The sequence below is a fragment of the Scyliorhinus torazame genome, chromosome 6 (assembly GCF_047496885.1).
Source record: "Scyliorhinus torazame isolate Kashiwa2021f chromosome 6, sScyTor2.1, whole genome shotgun sequence".
In the NCBI taxonomy this organism is placed as follows: Eukaryota; Metazoa; Chordata; class Chondrichthyes; order Carcharhiniformes; family Scyliorhinidae; genus Scyliorhinus; species Scyliorhinus torazame.
In genome coordinates, this window is record NC_092712.1 from 153,768,400 (window position 1) to 153,792,748 (window position 24,349).

Genomic DNA, 24,349 nt, shown 5'->3' on the forward strand with positions numbered 1-24,349 from the left:
CTCGTAGACTCCATCCTTGAGGTCGAGAGAAAATACTCTGAGGCCCCGACCGTAGAGCTTTTGGCGGAGAGGAAAAAGCTTCCAAAGGACTTTAACCTACTATCCACCAGGAAAGCAGTACACCAACTCCACCAAACATGGGGGATCGTCTATGAACACGGAGAGAAGGCTAGCCGCCTGTTGGCTCACCAGCTGAGAAAGCAGGCAGCCACGAGGAAGGTAGCCCAGGTAAAGGACAGCAGAGGCGGACTGGTAGCCAAAGCAAAAAAGGTCAACCAAGCATTTGAGGCCTTTTACCCGTGATTGTATCCTCTGAGCAACCCCCGACGGCAATGCGGGGATGAAACGGTTCCTCGGTGGACTGGAAATGCCAGTCATGGGGAACAATAGGTGAGGGGAGCTGGAAGCACCAATACGACTGGGAGAGATCATGGAGAGTATTAACTCCATGCAGGCTGGGAAGGGGCAGGGACAACCCTGGCCCCACATCTACAGGAAATGTTCACAGATTTGATAGCGAGGGGCACCCTGCGTCCAACGCTAACACATTGCTGATACCCAAATAAGACCAAAAAAAAAAAAAAAAAACAGCGAAATGCGGATCATAAAGATCCATTTCGCTGCTCAATGTGGATGCAAAGATACTCGCGAAAGTCCTGTCTAAGAGACGAGAGAACTGCTTACCAGAGATGATCACAGAGGACCCCAGATGGGCTTTGTCAAGGGTAGACAGCTAACTGTGAACACTACGCGGCTGCTGAATATAATGATGACCACATCCGGGAGAGAACACCAGAAGTGATCCTCTCACTGGACACAGAAAATGCCTTCGAGAGAGTTGAATGGAAGTACCTCTTTGAGATACTGGAGCGTTTTGGGTTAGGGACAGGGTGCACGTCCTGGGTGAAACTCCTGTACAACAACCCCAAGGCAAGCATTCAGACCAGTGCTACCAGCTCTGAATAATTCCAGCTGCACAGAGGCACAAGGCAGGGATGCCCACTGTCCCAGCTCTTGTTCGCCTTAGCAATCGAACCGCTGGCAATCGCTCTGCGAGACGCAAAAGGCTGGAAGGGCATCCGAAGAGGAGGCAGAGAGCACAGAGTCCCACTCTATGCGGATGCCCTGCTCCTCTACATCTCGGAGGAAAAACATTTATTTATAGATGCACAGCATTCATTAGAAAACATTTTTTAAAATTTTTTTTAATTTTAATTAATTTTCGAGCAACTTGGGCGGCACAGTGGTTAGCACTACTGCCCACGGCGCTTGAGGTCCTGGGTTCGATCCCAGCCCCGGGTTAATGTCTGTGTGGAGTTTGCACATGGCTGCATGGGTTTCACCCCCAGAACCCAAAGATGTGCTGGGTAGGTGGATCGGCCACTCTAAATTGCTCCTTAATGGGAAAAAAAATAATTAGGCACTGTAAAAAAAAAAAAAAAAAAAAAAAAAAATTTCTAGGACCTTTTTCCTGGATATTCTTTTGCACCGAGATCTGAGAGATGAAGTACTGTTCAGGACTATTCTTAACTATGTAGAATGTATCCATGAATGACTCGGTGAAATATTGCACTTCAAAACTTGCAAAGAATATAGACATTTAAGAATGCAATTCTGAAGGCTTATTAAAAGCAATGTTACGTCTAAACCACAAATCCTTTGCTGGTGTGAAGGGACACCATAAAGCTCAGGCAGTCACTGCTGCCTCACGGCACTGAGGACCCAGGTTCGATCCCGACCCCAGGTCACTGACCGTGTGGAATTTGGACATTCTCCCCGTGTTTGCGTGGGTCTCACCCCCACAACCCAAAGATGTGCAGGGTAGGTGGATTGGCCATGCTAAATTGCGCCTTAATTGTAAAAACAAATTGGGCATTTAAAAAATATTTCTAAAAAAAGAAAATAAAGCTCAGGCTGTGCTGCCGATCATTACACTTTGCGAGAAGCATGAATACTAATGAGTTACCTCTGTCAAGGCCCAGTGATGTACAAACTGGTCAAGATCAGTTACATAAAGGCGCACAGATGAAAACTGGGATTGGCTTATATGAGGATTACTGCTGCTGCTCTGGAGCCAAGTCAATTCTTCTCCCGAGAATCCTGCAATATAGAAAATAAACAGAAGAGGTACAATTAACAATTGCAAACAATATTTCTAGAAGCCCGTAGCAAAATCACATTTTTAAAATTACCCCATTGATGACATCCCTAATTAGTAGTCAAAACATTCTGAAAATTAGGGCTACAATTGCCTTCCATAGTTTCTCTTTTTTTTTTAAATATATTTTATTGAAATTTTTTCCCGAGCAACATTTTTCCCGCTTACAAAACAAGCGAAACGATAACAGTAACAAAACAGAAATTTTTTAACTTTTTAACAATAATAATAATAGTAGTAATAATATACAAGTAACAAAACCTCGTACTCTATTGACCTATACTCAACTGCCTCCCCCCCTCCCCCCTGGGTTGCTGCTGTTGCCTTCCATAGTTTCTCATGGTGTAAATCCATTCCTCGTACCTACAACGAAGTCTACTCTACAGAGCTACAGGGAAAAGGCAGTGGAGTGGCACTTTATCATTACTCTCACAGAGAACTCAACAGGCTAAATGGCCTTCTGTGGTGCAACCTTTCAATGACTCCTTTGTTAGCATGTGTCAATATCTATGATATCACAACAAAAGTTGTATTTATTATGATGTAGTGTTTCTTGGGATAAAGGTAAGAATTTCTTTAGCTCTCCCATAGGAAGACCTATCACTTGGGATCCTTTGTACAGACAATTCTCCAAAAGGCAAAACAATCATGACTAAACAATGGGCAGGGTATTTCTTATTGGCTGTGTGCTGACTATCTGTGCAAAATTGACAAGGCTCCAGGTGTAGATTATATCCATCCAAGAATAATTAGAGATGAGTACGTACTTCATGAGCCCTTTGCATGTGTCTTCAACAGTTCAATAGTCAGGAACAGTTACAGTGGAAGCTATCTCTTGCAGTTCCTATTTTCAAAGTAATAGTGCCAAATCAGAGCCAGAGAAGTACAGGCCTATCAGCCTGGCATCGATCATTGGGAAGATGCTAGAAGGGATTGTCAGAAATGCCCTGTATTATAATTGAGAAGGGGAAGGGTCCATTAGAAATGCAGAACATGGGCTTGGAAAAGTAGGTCAGGCCTTACAAACCTGGGTTTTTTGAGCAAGGCACGATGGTGGTGTACGAGGGAAATCAGGTAGACCTTTGGACTTTCGGAAAGCCTTTGATAAGATGCTTCACAGTATCTGTAGTAATCTGAAATGCTGCATTAGGAGGAATTAGTGCCAAGCCTTCAGAAAAGAAGTTGTTGAAGGATATGGTTCAGGTTGGAAACCAGTCACTCGTGGAAAATTCCAAAGATTGGTCTTGGATCTACTATTCTTCACACTCTTTAATAGGATCATAGAATTTACAGTGCAGAAGAGGGCCATTCGGCCCATCAAGTCTGCACCAGCCCTAGGAAAAAGCACCACACCTCCCCTATCCCTGTAACTCAGTAACCCCACCTAATCTTTAGGCAATTTAGAATGGCCAATCCACCAAACCTGCACAACTTTGGACTGTGGGAGTAAACCGGAGCACCCGGAGGAAACCCACGCAGACACTGGGAGAACGTGCATACTCAAACCAAGCGGGAATTGAACATGGGACCGTGACGCTGTGAAGCAACAGTGCTAACCATTGTGCTACCGTGCCGCCCATATTGCTCCCATTTACAGCCAGTCCAGCAGAAAGCAACCCTTCATATTAACCAACTGTATTGGATGGTGGTATTAGGAGCATGGCAAGCATGTTTCTGGTGAGATAGGGCAGCACGGTGGCGCAGTGGGTTAGCCCTGCTGCCTCACGGCGCCGAGGTCCCAGGATCGATCCCGGCTCTGGGTCACTGTCCGTGTGGAGTTTGCACATTCTCCCAGTGTTTGCATGGGTTTCGCCCCCACAACCCAAAGATGTGCAGGGTAGGTGAATTGGCCACACTAAATTGCCCCTTAATTGGAAAAAAATGAATTGGGTACTCTAAATTTAAAAAAAAGTTTCAGATAAGACATGGGGTGAAGATTGTAATCAAAACCAAAAATATAGGTGTGTTAGGGCAGTGGGTTACACATTGGCAAATGACACAAAATGTACATAAGTGAGGTGACAGGGATGTTGGTACAGCCAATATAATACAGGTATAATTTGCAAGATGTTGTGTAGAAGACACTAAAGATTATGGGGCTTTTTAACCATATGTTGGTTTAAATCTTATTTTTCATGTTTTTGCTTTCAGGCACAGCCGTTCGTTATTCTGGCACTCACTTTGGACAAATGCTTTGTCTCTCTAGTACAAGTATTACAACTCTTTTGCCTTTTGTTCCATGACATCTTTGTCATTTAATGCCTTCCATCCGCTACCCTATCCTAGAATTTCCCTTCTTCTTTTTAAAGTAACTTCATTGAAGCCTACTTGTGACAATAAGCGATTATCATTCTCCCCGCCCCCAAAGGGGGCTTTCAATTACATAAAACCCATCACATTTCTACCCTCCTTCAGCTCTATTCAACTCAAAATATTAACTCCATTTCTCGCTCCACAGATTCTGCAAGACCTGGATAGTTCCAGCACTTTGTTTTTATTTCAGTCAATGTTTTGCTTTCATCATTCCAGAGTGCTGTTAAGATTTACCTGAATAAAACAATACAACTCAATTTATGTGCCACTTGCTACTCTATTTTTATGGAGATAATATAGTTCATGTAACAAGACCATGGAAATTTGCCAGACCTGCTGAGATTTTCCAGCATTTTCTTTTTTGGAGAACAGATCACAGCGGCTAAACCTCAGGTTGGTGGGGTTGCCGGAGGGAGTAGAGGGCTCGAAGCCGACCCATTATTTTGCTGAAATGTTTTCTCAACTGGTGGGAGGGGACAAAGTATTCGCCTTTCCGGAGCTGGATAGAGTGTATCGGGCACTCAGGCAAAAGCTACTGCTACTGAGCTACCACAAGTGGTGATAATCTGCTTCCAGTTATCAAAGGAAGGAGAGGGTTTTGGAATGGGCAAAGAAAGTTTGCAATATTGACTGGGATGGGAACACGGTGCGAATATACCAAGACATTGGGACTGAGTTGGTGAAGAGGCATGCAGCCTTCAACAGGACGAAGGCAGTATTTTATAATAAGGGCATGAGATTTGGTGTGGTGTACCTGGCACGACTGCGGGTCACAATGCAGTCAAATGACCACTTCTTTGACACAGAGAGCAGGTAGAGACCTTTATCAGGGAGAATAAGTTGGGGCCACAATGAAGAGGACGATGTGGGACTCTGTGTGTATGAAGGAGGGGTATTTGTAATTTGTCAATGGTGCTGTATGTTCTGGTGTTGTGTGTTACTTTTGCTCTGTTGGTGGGGGGGTAAATAATAAAAAAGGGGATTGTTACATTCCATTTGGAGGGGAGAGAGGGTTCTGGATTTTGTGGGGGCTTGGGCATGGTGGGGGGAATGGAGTGTTGGCTATTGGACAGGGACCCTGGGGGGTCCAGTTTGCTGGCGAGAGAAGATGGGGTGAGTAGTAAATGGGAGCGGAGTGGGGATATAGGAAACAGGTAGGGAGGTGGATTGGAGACCAGAAAGAGATCAGCCATAGTCTGATTGAATGGCGGAGCAGGCTTGAAGGGCTGAATTGCTCCTATTCCTATGTTCCTATCCTGAATGTGGATCTATAGCCATGCCCGTTGGTAGATGTATTTGTGGTGTTGGGCCAGCCGGAGTGGTGGATGGGGATGGGCGGATGTTTCAGCATTCGCCTCTTTGCTGGCCCGAAGCAAACTCTGTTGAGTTGAAGGCAGGCGATACCGCCTAGCACCGCAGCATGGTTGGGTGATCTTGTACCTTGTGACGGTCAAGTTCACAGTGAAGGGGTCGACTGATGGGATCTATCGTAGATGGCAGACATTTATACTGCACTTTAAGGAGCTGGTCACCGTTAGCTGTTAATGGGGAGGGGATTTCGCTTTCTTTTTTGTTTTTACGTTGCTATTGTTATATGTGCTATTGGGGTTGTAATTTGTATAAAAGGACAAAAGTTCAATAAAAATATTTCTAAAAATAAATTTAAATGCAAGTAGAAGAAAATTGAACAGTTAACACCTGTCAGTGTAGAAAACAGAAAACTGAAGTAATCCACGTCATTGACTATGCTTTCTGGAAGTGAAGTAGTCCATCCACCAAAAGATGATCTGTAATGAAAAATAGGACAGCATTAACGGTCTTGCATATTTGCAACACCTTTCAACTAATATTTGATTTCATTTGATTTATCACATGTACCAAAGTACAGTGAAAAGTATTTTTCTGCGGCCGAGGGAACGTTACACAGTACGTACATAGTAGACAAAAAGAATAATCAACAGAGTACATTGACAAATGGTACAATCGACAAACAGTGATTGGTTACAGTGCAGAACAAGTGGCCAAACAAGGCAAATACATGAGCAAGAGCAGCATTGGGTGTCGTGAATAGTGTTTTACAGGGAACAGATCAAAACATCCACCCGTACATTCCAGGTTAAAAACAAAAACACACAAATTAACAATTCGGAAACAGTATAACCAGAAACAACTCGCAGACCCTTGTTGGCCTCCACCACCCTCTGCAGCTCCTCGCCCATCGAGGCGAGTCGATCAGTGTTGCAACAAGGCCTCTTCCACTTCCTTCAGTGTCTTACCCTGCTCCCGCACCTCGGCCGATGCTCTCGATACCTTCGCCCTCACCGGGGCAATCGTCTCCTCCACCAGCACCTTCAATACTGCCATCATCTCCTTCCTCATCACCTCCATATGCTTTGCGAACTCTTTTTCAAGTTCCACAACCATCACCTCGGTCATCTTTTCTGCCGTGAACAATGCAGCCGCACCCAGCGACCCAGCCTTCGCCATCCTTCCAGTTGCGGAGCCTTCCACTTGATGACGAAGGTCAATCCCCCCTTTTTCACGGCAGCTTTCCTTTGGGTTTTGGGCATCTTCCTTCCTTATGTCTTCCTGCACTTATTTAACCAAAAATTGCCCCTGGGACCAGGCATTAAATTCTTTTTAAAAAATCAAGCCTCGAGCAGGAGGCAGCCAATGTGCGACCTCCTCCTACATGCCACCACCGGAAGTCGCTAATTTTATTCTTTCACTGAATCCAAAACTTAAGCTTGGTCATTTGAAAAGAGCCATATTGTTTTCTATGCTAAATCGTAGAATCATCATTCTACAAGACACGGTAATATAACCAAATAGTAACCGTATGTATGTCCATCAACTTTGTTTCCTCGGAGGACAAATTGAACATTGGCAACATTATATATTTTTTTAATTTAGAGTACCCAATTCATTTTTTCCAATTAAGGGACAATTTAGCGTGGCCAATCCACCTAACCTGCACATTTGTTTTGAGTTGTGGGGGCGGAACCCACGCAAACACGGGGAGAATGTGCAAACTCCACACTGGACAGTGACCCAGAACCGGGATTGAACCTGGGACCTCAGTGCCATGAGGCCACAGTGCTAACCCACTGCGGCAACAATATTAATATTAAACAGAAATAATTCAATAAAAGACCAGCATTTGTAAAGTAGCATTCTTGATCAAAATGACCCAAAGCACTTTGTCAATTAAGTAGTTTTGAAGGATAGTCACAGGTGCAATAGAGAATACATGACAGCCAGTTTGTGCACAGCAAGATCCCACAAACAGCAATGAGGCACATGACCAGATATCAACTATATTTGCGTCACACTTATTACATGGTCAATTTTCCTAACATCCCAATTATCAAATACATGGTTAAAGTGGTGTTGCCTTACCTGCCCCTAACTTCATACAGAAGTCATTCAAAACTAACATAATAATGTGTCCTGTCTTCAGCTGTAGACCAGTAGCTGTTATCAGCGGCTGTTGGGACACTCCCTATACATACCCACGCTTGGGTCTCATGAGACAGTTTACAGGGAATGTGGCTTGTTCAGCCATTTTATATCACAAAATAGCTAACATCCATTTTGTGTCTTTTCTGATATTAACAGCATTGTGCATACACTATCTATTTCTACAAATTGCCTCTTCTAAACAGGCATCTAAGCCAATGAGTACCTTTTGTTTCATCAGATCTATTCAAAAGTAATATAGGAGCATAAATGTAGTTACAGGGCCACCTATAATTTATATCATAGTCCAGCATCACAAAATGCCCTGCAACAATCAGTTTTATTTAAAGATGCAGTTTTGTAAGATAAATATTGGACAGGACATCAGAGCGCCCCAGTTTTGCTTTGGCTTGTACCATGCCCACCCAAGAGCGCTTTAATATCTCAAGCCAGCACCTCTGATGATGCAGCACTCCCCCAGTACTGCAATGTGAAGCGTCGGTCTAAATTATGGGCACAAATCCTGAATTGGGGTTTGAATCCCAAACTATCAGACTCACATGGAATTCCTTATCTAACTGGCTGACCCGGTGCATGCATCTAGGATTTGTAGGTGTTTGTTTTAGCACATTGTAGAGGATGATGCTTGACAGCTCGCACAATCTGTAGGGAGTGACTAAAATTACAAAGAATTACTCATCTGAGATTGATGAATGGTATGCACAGGAGTAACGGCAATACAATTACTTCCCAAATTTAACTTATTTTTCTTGAATGCCAATGATTTTCATAACTGGTTTTAACCAGTTTAACTGAATTTAAATACAATAAGATGGTTACCTGTGGATGCGTCTTCTCATAATCCCAAATAAAGTGAAAATCAATCTCAACTGCACACCAACTGAAGAGAAATTGAATTGTTTAATTTAAAAATAACAAGATTAAACACAAATAAACTTGTTCAATCTCGACTTTAAATAGTGTTGGCATTGTTGAAGGCACGTTTGTTTCCATCTCCCTACTTCGTAAAATAGAGTATTCAAAGAGCAGAAATTTTCTCCAATTAAATATTGGAAAGTTGAAGCCACCATCTTTGGTCCCCGCGCACACACTGCTTCCTCACCCCTAATTCCATTCCTCTCCCCAGCAACTGTCCGAGATTGAACCAGATTACCAATTGTGATATATTTGCCCCAGAAACAAGCTTTCAACCACGTATCTGTATGGTCACTAAGATGGCCTATTTCCACCTTGGTAATGTCACCCGTCTCCAACCCTGTCTCAGCTCTTTTGCTGCTGAAATACTCATTCGTTCCTTTTTTACCTCCATACTTGATTATTCTAATGCAATCATTTTCAAAGTCAGGGTCGCGACCCGTGGATGGGTTGCGGAACCATCGATCGCAGCGTTCCCAATCACGGGAATTAGTGTGCAGCGGCCGCAGCAGCCAGCTTTTAAAAGTGCCGGCTGCGAACAGCTTTAAAAATGCAGGTGAGCTGCGCATGCGTGCCCGCTCATCAGTGCGCATGCCCGGAGCCCAGAGAGAAGCACCGCCTCCTCCCGACGTCACGCCATAACTCAGGAGAATTCCTGCCTGAAGCGAGGCAGAGAGCAGGTCACGCGCCTCGTACATGGACGTCACGTGCTCTGGGCGCGATTGCGATTCCTCCATTTTGTCAGCAGCAAACAAGCAATATGACAGAACAATTTTAAATGGATCATTTTGTAATAAGAAAGAGGGGCCAGAGACAAGGCCAGGATCTCAGAACTAAACCTGCTGGAGAGAGTGGCCCAGGAGAATCCACAGGACAAAGCAAAGCAGTGGTGATGTGAGCTGTTCAGGAGAGTCCACAACAGGACAAAGCAGTACTGGTGTGAGCTCCAGGACCTCTGATGAATAACCCATAGAGAAATGCAACACTGAATATCAAAACAAATGAGATCGTGAGGACCAAGCAGGCTCACCTGTCTCATTAAAGGTAAGTGAAAATGGTGGGTCACGCAGTTTGGGCGGCGTGGGTTGCGAACGTTGACCAGCATGGGTCGCGACGGTCAGCTGGCCTGGATCCCAAAGGTTTGCAGATTCGTAATAATAGGTCCCCGGCAAAAAAGTTTGAAAAACACTGGTCTAATGCAATCTTTTTTTTAAAAATATATTTTATTCAAGATTTTTTGGCCAAACATAACAGTACATGGTTTTTCTTTTAAACAACAGTAAAGCAATATAAATAACAATGGCCAGTTTTAAACAAGTAAATAAATAATATACAAACAGAAACAAAAACAAAACTAAATGGCAACTGCCTTGTCAAAAATAGTTACTCTCCAAAAATACAATCCAACAGTCCAATATACATTACCTATAACAAATGTCTATACATATACAATGACATCCCTAAGAGCCCGCCTGGATTCTCCCCCCCACGTTGCTGCTGTTGTCTTGCTTTCTTTTCATTCCCTCTATCGTTCTGTGAGGTAGTTGACGAACGGCTGCCACCGCCTGGTGAACCCTTGGGCCGAACCCCTTAATACGAACTTGATCCGTTCTAACTTTACAAACCCTGCCATATCGTTTATCCAGGTCACCACGCCCGAGGGTTTGGCTTCCTTCCACATAAGCAATATCCTGCGCCGGGCTACTAAGGACGCAAAGGCCAAAACATCAGCCTCTCTCGCCTCCTGCACTCCCGGCTGTTCTGCAACCCCGAATATAGCCAACCCCCAGCTTGGCTCGACCCGGACCCCCACCACCTTCGAAAGCACCTTCGTCACCCCCACCCAGAACCACTGTAACGCCAGACATGACCAGAATATGTGGGTGTGATTCGCTGGGCTTCTCGAGCATCTCCCACACCTATCCTCTACCCCAAAAAATTTACTGAGCCGTGCTCCAGTCATATGTGCCCTGTGTAGAACCTTGAATTGTATCAGGCTTAGCCTGGCACACGAGGACGACGAGTTTACCCTACGTAGGGAGTCAGCCCACAGCCCCTCCTCAATCTCCTCCCCCAGCTCTTCTTCCCATTTCCCTTTCAGCTCATCTACCATGATCTCCCCCTCGTCCCTCATTTCCCTGTATATGTCCGACACCCTACCATCTCCCACCCATGTCTCTGAGATCACTCTATCCTGCACCTCCTGCGTCGGGAGCTGCGGGAATTCCCTCACCTGTTGCCTCGCAAAAGCCCCCAGTTGCATATACCGAAATGCATTCCCTTGGGGCAACCCATATTTTTCCGTCAGCGCTCCCAGACTCGCAAACGTCCCATCTACGAACAGATCTCTCAATTGTACTACCCCAGCTCTTTGCCATGCTCCAAATCCCCCATCCATTCTCCCCGGAACAAACCTATGGTTATTTCTTATCGGGGACCACACCGAGGCTCCCGTCCTTCCCCCATGCCGTCTCCACTGCCCCCAAATTTTTAATGTTCCCACCACCACCGGGCTTGTAGTGTATTTCTTCGGTGAAAACGGCAACGTGCCGTCACCATTGCTTGTAAACTGGTCCCCTTGCAGGACGCCCTCCCCAATGTCTTCCACGCCGCTCCCTCCCCTTCTCCCATCCACTTACACACCATTGAAATATTGGCGGCCCAGTAATAATCATTTAGGCTCGTTAGTGCCAACCCCCCCTATCCCTACTACGCTGCAAGAACCCCCTCCTCACTCTCGGGGTCTTCCCGGCCCACACAACTCAATGCTTTTCTCGATTCTCTTAAAAAAAGCCTTTGTGACCATCACCAGGAGGCACTGAAACACAAAGAGGAATCTCGGGAGAGCCACCATTTTAACCGCCTGCACCCTACCCGCCAGTGACAGGGACACCATGTCCCATCTCTTGAAGTCCTCCTCCATCTGTTCCACCAATCGTGTTAAATTAAGCCGGTGCAAGGTTCCCCAATTCTTGGCTATCTGAATCCCCAAATATCGGAAGTCTCTTGTTACCTTCCTCAGCGGTAAATCCTCTATTTCCCTGCTCTGCTCCCCCGGATGCACCACAAACAACTCACTTTTCCCCATGTTCAATTTATACCCCGAAAAATCCCCAAACTCCCCAAGTATCCGCATTATCTTTGGCATCCCCTCCACCGGGTCCGCCACATACAACAACAAATCATCCGCATACAGAGATATCCGGTGTTCTTCTCCTCCCCGAAACACTCCCCTCCACTTTCTGGAACCCCTCAGTGCCATGGCCAGGGTCTCAATCGCCAGTGCAAACAATAACGGAGACAGGGGACATCCCTGCCTCGTCCCTCTATAAAGCCGGAAATAATCAGACCCGTCCATTCGTAACCACACTCGCCATCGGTGCCCTATACAGCAGCTGTACCCATCCGATATATCCATCTCCGAAGCCAAATCTCCTCAGCACCTCCCACAGATAATCCCACTCCACTATCAAATGCTTTCTCGGCATCCATCGCCACCACTATCGCCGCTTCCCCCTCTGGCGGGGGCATCATCATTACCCCTGGCAACCTCCGTATGTTCGTGTTCAGCTGGCTCCCCTTCACAAACCCAGTCTGGTCCTCATGTACCACCCCCGGGACACAGTCCTCTATCCTCGTCGCCATTACCTTGGCCAGAATCTTAGCATCCACATTTAAAAGAGAAATGGGCCTATAGGACCCGCATTGCAGCGGGTCTTTTTCCTTCTTTCGGAGGAGCGATATCTTTGCCTCTGACATAGTCGGGGGCAACTGCCCCCTTTCCCTAGCCTCATTAAAGGTTCTCGTCAGAAGCGGGGCCAGCAAGTCCATATACTTCCTATAAAATTCCACCGGGAATCCGTCTGGTCCCGGGGCCTTCCCCGCCTGCATGCTCCCAATCCCTTTCACTACCTCCTCCATCTCAATCTGTGCTCCCAGTCCCGCCCTCTCCTGCTCCTCCACCTAAGGGAATTCCAGCTGATCCAGAAAGCACACCATTCTCTCCTTCCCTTCCGGGGGCTGAGCTTTATATAATCTTTCGTAGAATACCTTGAACACCCCATTTACTCTCTCTGCTCCCCGCTCCATCTCTCCCTCCTCGTCTCTCACCCCCCCTATCTCCCTCGCTGCTCCCCTCTTCCTCAGTTGGTGGGCCAACAACCGGCTCGCCTTCTCCCCATATTCATCCTGTACACCTTGTGCCTTCCTCCATTGTGCCTCTGCATTACCCGCAGTCAACAAGTCAAATTCTACATGTAGCCTTTGCCTTTCCCTGTACAGTCCCTCCTCCGGTGCCTCCGCATATTGTCTGTCCACGCTCAAAAGTTCTTTCAGCAACCGCTCCCTTTCCCTACCCTCCTGCTTTCCTTTATGTGCCCTAATAGATATCAGCTCCCCTCTAACCACTGCCTTCAACGCCTCCCAGACCACTCCCACCTGAACCTCCCCATTGTCGTTAAGCTCCAAGTACCTTTCAATACACCCCCTCACCCTTAAACATATCCCCTCATCTGCCAATAGTCCCATGTCCATTCTCCAGGGCGGGTGCTGTTCTTTTTCCTCCCCTATCTCCAGGTCCACCCAATGTGGAGCGTGGTCCGAGATAGCTATTACCGTGTACTCCGTCCCTGTCACCTTCGGGATCAGCGCCCTTCCCAATACAAAAAAGTCTATCCGTGAATATACTTTATGGACATAGGAGAAAAACGAGAACTCCTTACTCCTAGGCCTGCTAAATCTCCAGGAGTCTACTCCTCCCATCTGCTCCATAAAGTCCTTGAGCACCCTAGCTGCAGCCGGCCTCCACCCGGTCCTGGACCTCGATCTGTCCAGCCCTGGGTCCAGCACCGTATTAAAGTCTCCCCCCATTACCAACTTTCCCGCCTCTAGGTCCGGGATACGTCCCAACATTCGCCTCATAAAATTGGCATCATCCCAGTTCGGGGCATATACGTTCACTAGAACCACCGCCTCCCCTTGCAATCTGCCACTCACCATCACGTATCTACCCCCGCTATCCGCCACTATGGTCTTTGCCTCAAACAGTACCCATTTCCCCACTAATATAGCCACCCCCCTGTTCTTTGCGTCTAACCCCGAATGAAACACCTGCCCCACCCATCCTTTACATAGTCTGACCTGGTCTATCAGTTTCAAATGCGTCTCCTGCAACATAACCACATCTGCCTTTAATTTCTTTACGTGTGCGAATACCCGTGCCCTTTTGATCGGCCCGTTCAGCCCTCTCACGTTCCACGTGATCAGCCGGGTTGGGGGGCTCTTTACCCCCCCCCCGCCCCCCCTTGTCGACTAGCCATCCCCTTTTTTAATCCAGCTCCTCACCCGGTTCCCACGTAGCCGTATCTCCCCCCGACGGCGCCCTCCCGCCTCGACCACCCCACCCCGTACCAGCTCCCCCTTCTCTCCAGCAGCAGCAACCCAGTTAACCCCCCCCCCCCCCCCCCCCCCCGCTCGATCCTCTTCTAGCGTAATTGCACCCCCCATGTTGCTCCCAGAAGTCAGCAATCTCTGGCTGACCTCGGCTTCCCCCCGTGACCTCGGCCCCCACTGTGCGAGGCCCTCTCCTTCCTGCTTCCCTGTTCCCGCCAGGATTACCATAGCGCGGGAACAAAGCCCGCGTTTACCACTTGGGCCCACCCCTAATGTCCGGCGCCCACAATTCCTCATCCTTCCCCCCCCCCCCCCCCCTCCCCCACGACATGGGGAAGAGAGAAAAGTTACAGGGTCGCAAGATTAACAACTTGAGAAATCATCCCTTCCCCCTTTCTCCCCCCTTCACCCCACGTAATCACACCACCACTTTTGTCCCAAACGTTATTTTTCTGGCCCGCCTATTCCAGCTGCTCCTCCACAATAAATGTCCACGACTCTTCTGCCGTCTCAAAGTAGTGGTGCTTCCCTTGGTGTGTGACCCACAGTCTTGCCGGTTGCAGCATTCCAAATTTGACCTTCCTTTTGTGAAGCACCGCCTTGGCCCGATTGAAACTCGCCCTCCTTCTCGCCACCTCCGCACTCCAATCTTGATATACGCGGATCACCGCGTTCTCCCACCTACTGTTCCGAGTTTTCTTCGCCCATCTGAGGACCATCTCTCTGCCCTTATATCGGAGAAATCTCATCACTATGGCTCGAGGAATTTCTCCAGCCCTCGGTCTTCGCATCATAACTCGATAAGCTCCCTCCACCTCCAATGGGCCTGTAGGGGTCTCCTATCCCATTAACGACTGAAGCATCGTGCTCACATATGCCCCGACGTTCTTACAGCGTAGTAGGGATAGGGGGGGGCTGGCACTACCGAGCCTAAGTGAGTATTATTGGGCCGCTAATATTTCAATGGTGAGTAAGTGGATGGGAGAGGAAGGAGCGGCGTGGAAGAGATTAGAGAGGGCGTCCTGTAGGGGGACCAGCCTGCAGGCTATGGTGACAGCCCCATTGCCGTTCTCACCAAGGAACTATACCACGAGTCCGGTGGTGGTAGCTACACTGAAGATTTGGGGACAGTGGAGACGACATAGGGGAAAGACCGGAGCACTGGGGGGGTCCCCGATAAGAAACAACCATAGGTTTGCCCCGGGGGGAATGGATGGGGGATATGGAATGTGGCAAAGAGCAGGTATAACGCAATTGAAAGATCTATTTGTGGATGGGAAGTTTGCGAGTCTGGGAGCGCTGACCGAGAAATATGGGTTGCCCCAAGGGAATGCATTCAGGTACATGCAATTGAGGGCTTTTGCGAGGCAACAGGTGAGGGAATTCCCGCAGCTCCCGACACAAGAGGTGCAGGACAGAGTCATCTCAAAGAAATGGGTGGGGGACGGTAAGGTGTCGGATATATATAGGGAAATGAGAGACGAAGGGGAGACTATGATGGACGAACTAAAAGGGAAATGGGAAGAAGAGCTAGGGGAGGAGATTGAGGAGGGGATGTGGGCAGATGCCCTAAACAGGGTAAACTCGTCGTCCTCGTGTGCCAGGCTAAGCCTGATTCAGTTTAAGGTATTACACAGGGCACATATGACTGGAACACGGCTCAGTAAATTTTTTGGGGTGGAGGATAGGTGTGCGAGGTGCTCGAGAAGCCCAGCGAATCATACCCATATGTTTTGGTCATGCCCGGCACTACAGGGGTTTTGGATGGGGGTGACAAAGGTGCTTTCGAAAGTAGTAGGAGTCCGGGTCGAACCAAGCTGGGGGTTGGCTATATTTGGGGTTGCACAAGAGCCGGGAGTGCAGGAGGCGAAAGAGGCCGATGTTTTGGCCTTTGCGTCCCTAGTAGCCCGGCGCAGAATATTGCTAATGTGGAAAGAAGCCAAGCCCCCGGGGGTGGAGACCTGGATAAATGATATGGCGGGGTTCATAAAGTTAGAGCGGATTAAGTTCGTCCTAAGGGGGTCGGCTCAAGGGTTTACTAGGCGGTGGCAACCGTTCGTCGAATATCTTGCGGAAGGATAGATGGGAGAGAACAAAGTAGGCAGCAGCAGCGGCCCAGGACTTTGGGGGGGGGGGGGGGGGGGGGGGGGGGGAGAGGGATGGGGGGGGGGGGGGTGGCCTGAGACAAAGCAGTTGCCAATTAGGGCTAGTTTTATTATTTTTTTTGTTATTTAATATTTATTTATTTGTTGTTGTTTTTGTTTAAATTAAAAAAAGGTCATTATTATTATCTGTATTGTTACAATGTTGTGCAAAGGATGCACAATGTACTGTGTTGGTTGACCAAAAATTTTCAATAAAATATTATTTTAAAAAAAAAACATATGCCCCGACGTCCGCCCCCTCCGCACCTTCGTGAAGACCAAGAATCCTTAAATTCTTCCTCCTCGCATTATTCTCCAACACCTCCAGCCTTTCCACACACCTTTTGTGTTGTGCCTCGTGCATCTCGGTCTTCACCACCAGGCCCTGTATTTCGTTTTCATTATCAGCGGCCTTTGCCTTCACGACCCGAAGCTCCTGCTCCTGGGTCTTTTGTTCCTCCTTTAGCCCTTCAATCGCCTGTAATATTGGGGCCAGCAGCTCCTTCTTCATCTCCTTTTTCAGTTCTTCCACACAGCGCCGCAGGAACTCTTGTTGGTCAGGGCCCCATACTAGACGGCCACCTTCCGACGCCATCTTGCTTTGTGCTTGCTTTCCTTGCCGCTGCTTAAAGGATCCTCCGCAATCCGGCCACCTTCCTCTCCTTTTTCCATCTGTGTCCAGGGGGAATTCCCTTCTGGTTTACCGCACAGTGTTTTTAGCCGTTAAAATTGCCGTTGGGGCTCCTATCAAGAGCCCAAAAGTCCGTTCCACCGGGAGCTGCCGAAACGTGCGACTCAGCTGGTCATCGCCGCACCCGGAAGTCCGGTCTAATGCAAACTTGACCAACCCCCTGCATACTACCCTCCATAAACTGGAAGTCAAAAATCCTCATGTCCTAACATCCACCAAATTTGATTCCATCACCCCTGTGCTCACTGACCTAAACATGCACTTTATAATAAAACTGACCTCACAACTGTCTTGTAGATTCTTCCTTTCAATTTCAGTAATGCTTTTCTTTTCTTTTTCTGAAGGGGCAACTTAGCATGGCCAAGCCACCTACCCTGCACATCTTTGGGTTGTTGGGGAAAGACCCGCGCAGGCACTAGGTGAATGTGCAAACTCCACACAGACAGTGACCCGGGTCGGGATCGAACTCAGGTCCTCGGCACTGTGCCACCGTGTCACCTTCAGTGATGATTTCAATCTAACTTCTGGGGCTTGATAGCCAGAACAGACATGGGGCGAAGGGCATCCTTCTGTGCTTAAAACTCTGATTCATAGGGCAGCGCGGTGACGCAGTGGTAGCACTGCAGTCTCACGGCGCCGAGGTCCCAGGTTCGATCCCGGCTCTGGGTCACCGACAGTGTGGTGTTTGCACATTCTCCCCGTGTTTGCGTGGGTTTCGCCCCCACAACCCAAAGATGTGCAGGGTAGGTGGATTGAACACGCCAAATTGGCCCTTAATTGGAAAAAATTAATTGGGTACTCTAAATTTAAAAAAGAACTCCGATTCACTGTTAAAATTGAGAATTCTCCTCCTTGCTCTTAAGTCCATCCGTGGTGTGGCTCCTCATCACCTCAGTCATTCCCCCAGCCCTCAAGAGATATCTACGCTCCCGGCCTTTTCATCATCCTCCATTTTCATTTTTCTGCCATTGGTGACCATGGGCCCTAAACTTCCCAGGCCCGAAAGTCTTGAAATCTCCTCCCCAAATTCATTTGCCTCTCTATTTTGCTTTCCTCCTTTCGGACACGCCTTACAACCTATCTTTTTGATCACTACAAATGTCAACTTGTTGCTAAACTAGGTCGCAACTTCCCGGATTTTGCTTCAACCCCAGAGCGGAACGTTTGTCCAACCCATCCCCTCCTCACTTGCATCTGGTCCTTTACTCAGAAGTGTGTTTCCTGCAAGAAAACCACATCTGCCTTTAGACTTTATAAATACCCTTGACAAGGATGGCACAGTGGTGCAGTGGTTAGTACTGATGCCTCACATCACAGGGGACCCTGGTTCGATCGCGGCCTCAGGCCTCTGTCTGTGTAGACTTTGCACATTCTCCCATTGTCTGCATGGATCTCATCCCAACCCAAAGATGCGCAGGGTAGTGGGATTGGCCATGCTAAAATGTGCCTTAATTGGAAAAAAAAAAAAGAACTGGGCACTTTAAATTTATTAATGTTTTTTAAACCTTTGACCTTTTAACCGGCCCATTTAGTCCTCGGATATTCCAGGCCAAAGGACCACACCTCCACCACCCATCTCGCCCATCCCTCAATTCCACTTAGCTGTTCAATCCCCTCTTCAACCCATCACGCTCCCCACCACCCTGCACACCTGGCCCTTGAAAGTTGCCCACAACTTGGTAGAATACACCCCAAGCCAAACACCCCAAGCCAAACCTTGTTCCAGTAGAGTGCCGCTTGGCCTAGTTGAATCCTGCCCACCTCTTGGCCAGGCCCAGTGACCGTATTCCCCTCCCAGCTACAGTCCCAAGCTGCCATGGCCCACCTCAGAATCTTTTCCTTATCTCGAAACGTATGCATTCGCACAATCACAGCCTCGCCCTCAGTTTCTGTTTCAAAGACCAGTGGGCCTGATCCACTTCGGGGGCCCTCTCAAACACCTTCTCATCCACAAACTTCTCAAACACCTTCGTCACATAGCTGGTGGGTCATTCGCTCCATCAGATTCATGAGGAGCAAATTCTGCCACATGGACTGATTTTCCTGGTCGGCTACTCTTGCTCATAGCACCGTGCACATTTCCCCCAGCTTCGACTGCTCAGCCTTCAGCGATACGATTCGGTCACTCTGGTCTGAGATTGTCTTCTCCACTTCTTTTATCGTCGCACCCTGTGCCTCTAGACACTTCACCACCTTGATCCAAAGATCCGCAAAGAGGTGCTACTGCACCCTCAAATCGCTATGGACCAATCTCCCTGCATCTCCTTTTGCTATTGTCGACATTCATCTTCAACAAAGCTCATAAGCTGCTCCATCTGCAATGTGGCCACTGACGATGACCCACCCCTCTCCGTCATCTTTCCCAATACTGCTGTGCCACGAGGTTTCTCAAACTCCTGAGCTAGGGCTTTCACCGACTTCTGCCGGGTCTGGTACCCAGTCGTCATTCCGTACTGGGGAGAATCCACCACCCAACTATCTCCTCACAATTTGTCACCAAAAATCCCCCATCAAATGGGCAGCAAGTTCCAAAACCAACACAACCATGCAGGAGCCAGTGTGTGTGTGACCAGTCAAACCACTGGAGGTCCTCAGTGCTATTACGGCACAGAAGTGTTATGGTGCGGGAGGCCATTTGGTGCATTGTGTGTGCACCATCTATCTGAATGAGCATCATACTTAGTGCCATTTTCTTGCCCCATAACCCTGCACATTTGTTTCTATTCAAATAATCATCTATTGCCCTCGAGTGCCTCGATTGAACCTACCTCCACCACACTTTGAAGCAGTGCATTCCAAACCCGAATCATTTACCGGTGTGAAAATACTTTTTCTCATAATTGTTTCTTTTGAAAATCACGAAATATGTGTCCACTCGTTCTCAATCCTTTTACGAGCAGGAATAGGTTCTCCCTATCCACTTTGTCCAACCCCTTCATGATTTTGAACAGCTTTATTAAATCTTTGAGTCTTCTCCTCTCCAGGGAGAATAGTCCCAACCTCTTAAATCTGCCCTCATAATTGATGAGGAACTAGTTCGGATGAGGAAAGGATATCAAGTATTGCAATGCCATTTGAAGCCGCAACTAATTGGATTCATCAAAAACCGTCAATGGTGACAGCTGAGAGCCTTTAAAGCAAAGTTCAAATCAAGTTACAAACTAGAACTACTTCTTCCAGTTCCACATGCATACTAACCAAATTAACAGAAGGTACATTGTTGAATGCAATGTATAATTCTACTGTAATTTCAAGAATGCATATTTCACATAATAGTACTTTGAACACCTGGAACACTAGTTTTAAAAGTTTGTGTGTGCAGTTGAGCCATACAGAATGCTGGCTGAACTCCTGGACTGAGTTTGGTGATGTCAGGTGATTATATGGTCCTCATTACAGCCAGCCTAGGGAGAAATTAGGGTGTGAAAACACGAGAAAGGTTTCAGTGACCAACGCTGGGAGTAAGCACAATGATTGGTAGCGACACTCATAATTAGGGGCTTTTCACAGTAACTTCATTGAAGCCTACTTGCAACAATAAACGATTATTATTAATTATACTGTTTGGGACTGTTTTTGTTTTAAAGATTTAGAGTACCCAATTAGTTTCTTTCTAATTAACAGGAACTTTAGAGATGAAGGTCGGACAGCAGCAACAGCAACCAAGGGGGGTGGGGGGTATCTTTTGTTACGGGGCGGGGGGGGCTGTTTGTATGGTTGAAAATTTTGTTTAAAAACTCTTAATAAACATATCTTTTTTTTTTAAACCCCAGGAACTTTAGTGTGGTCAATCCACCTACCGTGCACATCTGTGGGTTGTGGGGGCGGATAGATAAAATATAGTTGCATATATATTTTACAAAACCTTTTGAAGTTTATTCAATTTTCCTGGGACCAACTCAAAAAGGTTGATCACCTCTCTCCAAAATTCCCTCGGATTTCTCTTTGCTCCAGTTATTCATGAAGGTACAAGATTTCATGGAAGTCTTTTCATTTCGCTGAGAGTGAAGATTTCTTTACTGATCTCAACTCTGCATTTCACAGCTCCAGAACCATCCTCCACGCAACTCCTGCACAGTGGCTTAAAACATCAGAAAATAATTTTGGTTTCCAATAGATGCTACTATGGTTTCAAACTGCTTGTTGATAACTTCCAGAACTGATGCTTTGGGTTTTGGGTTCCACCAGGGGCTCGCAGCTCCTGACCTCATTACAGACTTCGTCGAAACATGGACAAAAGAACTGAACTCCAGAGGTGAGATTGAGTGTAAGATCTCGGAGTCCAAGCAAAACTGAAGTCAATGGGAATCAGGAAGAAAGTTCTCCACTGGTTGGAGTCCTACAAAGCACATAGGAAGATGGTTCTGGTTGTTGGAGATCAATCATCTCAATCGTGAGTAATCACTCAAGGAGTTCCTCAGGGTAGTGTCCTAGGCTCAACCATTTTCAGCTGCCTCCTTAATGACCTTCCCTCCATATAGAAATCAGAAGTGAATGATTGCAAAATGTTCAACAACATTCGCATCTCCTCAAATACTGAGGAAGTGCGTATATGCAGCAAGACCTGGACAACATCCAGGCTTGGGTTGAGAAGTGGAAAGGACCATTTACACCCATATGTGCAAGGCAATGATCCTCTCCAATAAGAAAGAATCCAACTGTTGCCTCTTGACATTCAACAACATTACCATTGCTAAATCTTCCACTATCACCATCCTGCGGCTAGCATTGACCAGTCGCTGAATTAGACCAGCCATATAAGAACATTCAAAACTAGAAGTAGGAATAGACAATTCAGCCCTTTGAGCCTGCTTCGCCATTCAATATCATGACTGATCTAATCTTGGCTTCATCTCCACCTTCCTGCCCACGCCCCATAACCCTTCATTCCACTACTAATTAAAATACTATCACCTTCTCAAATTTGTTTAGTGTTCCAGCGTCCACTGCACTCTGGGGCAGGGAATTCCACAGATTCATGAACCTTTGAATGAAGTCATTCCTCCTCATTTCAGTTTGAAATTTGCCACGCCATAGCCTAACAATAGCCTCTCGTTCTAAAATCTCCCACAAGGGAAACATCCTCTCAACCCTGTCAACCCACTTCAGCACTTCATAAACCTCAATTTGATCTCCTCTCATTTTTCTAAACTCCAGCGAATATAGGCCTAAACTGCTCAATCTCTCTTCATCAGACAAGTCCTTCATCCCTGGATCAATCTATTGGACCTTCTCTGACCCAAGTAAAGGGACAAAAACTGTGCACAGTACTCTGGATGAGGTCTCGTCAGTTGCAACAGCACTTCTCTACTTATATTCTCTATTCCATTGGCAATGAATGCCGAAATTGCATTTGCCTTCCTTATTACCTGCTGCAGGTACTGTACCTGCACACTAACTTTCTGTGATTCATGCAGGAGGACACCCAGGTTCCTCTGCATTTTGAGATTTCTCTCCATTTGGATAATAAGTTAGCTTTTTATTCCACCAACCAAAATGGATGACCTCACACTTATTCATGTTAAATTCCATCTGCCAAATTTTGGCCCACTCACTGAACCTACCCATATCCATTTGCAAATTTCTAATTCCTCATCGCAACTTAACCATCTCAGCTATTTTGGTGTCATCTGCAAATCTGGCATTCTATTCCTGCATCCAAGTCATCAATATAGGTTGTACGTAGTTGGGACCCGAGGACTGAACCCTGTGGCACACGGGTTCCAGCTTGCCAACCATAAAAAGATCCATTCATCCCCACCTCTTTGCTCAATTGGTTAACTAATCCTCTACTCCAGCTAATATATTACCCCAACCCCATGGGATCTTACTTTGTGGACTATCCTTTTGTGCAGCACCTTATCAAATGCCTTTTGCAAGTCCAGATCCACAGGACCCCCATTATCCACTTTGCTTGTTACATCTTCAAAGAACTCTAGCAAATTAGTCAAACACAATTTACCCTTAATAAAACCATGCTGACTCTGATGGATTACATGTTCCGTTATTACTTCCTTAATAATAGATTCCAAGAATTTTTCAATGACAGACGTTAAACTAACTGGTCTATAGTTTCCTACTTTCTGCCTATCTCCCTTTTTGAACAGGGGCGTTACATTAGCCTTATTCCAATCCACTGAAACCTTTCCAGAATCCAGGGAATGTTGGAACATTATAACCAATGCTGCAACCATCTCTGCTGCCACTTCCATTAAGACCCTAGGATGCAGACCATCAGGTGCTGGGGACTTGGCTGCCTTCAATTCCAATCATTTGCTTTGTACTTTTTCCCTAGTGATGGAGAGAAGTTCCTCCTTTTCAACAAACTCTGCATTTCCTGCTACTATTAGGATGGTTCTAGTGTCCTCCACTGTGAAAACCAAGGCAAAATATTGGTTTAGTGTCTCTGCCATTTCTGGGTTCCTCATTAACTCCCCAGTCTTGTCTTTGAAGGGACCAAAATTAACTTCAGCTACTCTGTTCTTTATATACTTCGAGAATCAAATCTTTTACTATCCTTTTTTTCTATTTTATGCTAATTCATAATTTATCTTTTTTCTTTTTATTATTTTTTTAGGAACCCTTTGTTGGTCTTTAAAAGTTTCCCAATCTTCCAGCCTGCCAGTGACTGTTGCAAGCTTTTGCCTTTATGTTATCTTTAACCTCCTTGCTTAGCCACGGATGCATTTCCTCTTCTTACAATCTTTCTTCCTCAGGAATATATTTGATCTGGGGGGAATTGAATATTTCCTTGTCTGCCACTGTTCATCAACTGTCCTACCTTTTAGTCTTTCTGCCCAGTCCACGGTGGCCAAATCTGTCCTTGTGCCTATGTAATTACCTTGGTTTAACACCAGAACACTCGTGTGAGACTCAAATTTATTGGCCTCAAACTGAATTTTAAATTAAAGCATGTAATGATCACTCTTCCCTGGAGGATCTTTGCTACAAGATCATTAATTAATCGCATCTCATTATACAATAAAAAATCCAGAATAGCCAGCTTCCTGGTGGGTTCTAAGAAAATCTCTCATCCAATCTAGATGCATATTAAAATCATTCATATTGAAATGTCATACTTTTCTTACAAGCTCCCAATGTTTCCTGCTTTATACGGTGTCCTACTGTGGAACTATTAGGGGACCAACAGATTACTCCCACCAGGGGCTTTTTTCCCTTGCTATTTCTTATTTCTACCCAGATTGATTCCATGTTTTGATCTTCAGTGCCAATATCATTTCTCACTACAGCACTGAT

At 46.5% G+C, this 24,349-nt stretch overlaps 1 protein-coding gene across 1 annotated transcript in view; it reads right to left on the bottom strand.

Annotated features, from left to right (window-relative positions):
- Positions 1-24,349, bottom strand: part of tex10 (testis expressed 10) — a 180,702-nt gene that overhangs the window by 95,009 nt on the left and 61,344 nt on the right. The window contains exons 10-11 of the mRNA XM_072508933.1: positions 6,170-6,258; positions 1,967-2,100 (exon numbers count right to left, since the gene is read on the bottom strand). Coding sequence (XP_072365034.1) covers positions 1,967-2,100; positions 6,170-6,258 — 223 coding nt within the window. The remainder of the gene's footprint in view (positions 1-1,966; positions 2,101-6,169; positions 6,259-24,349) is intronic.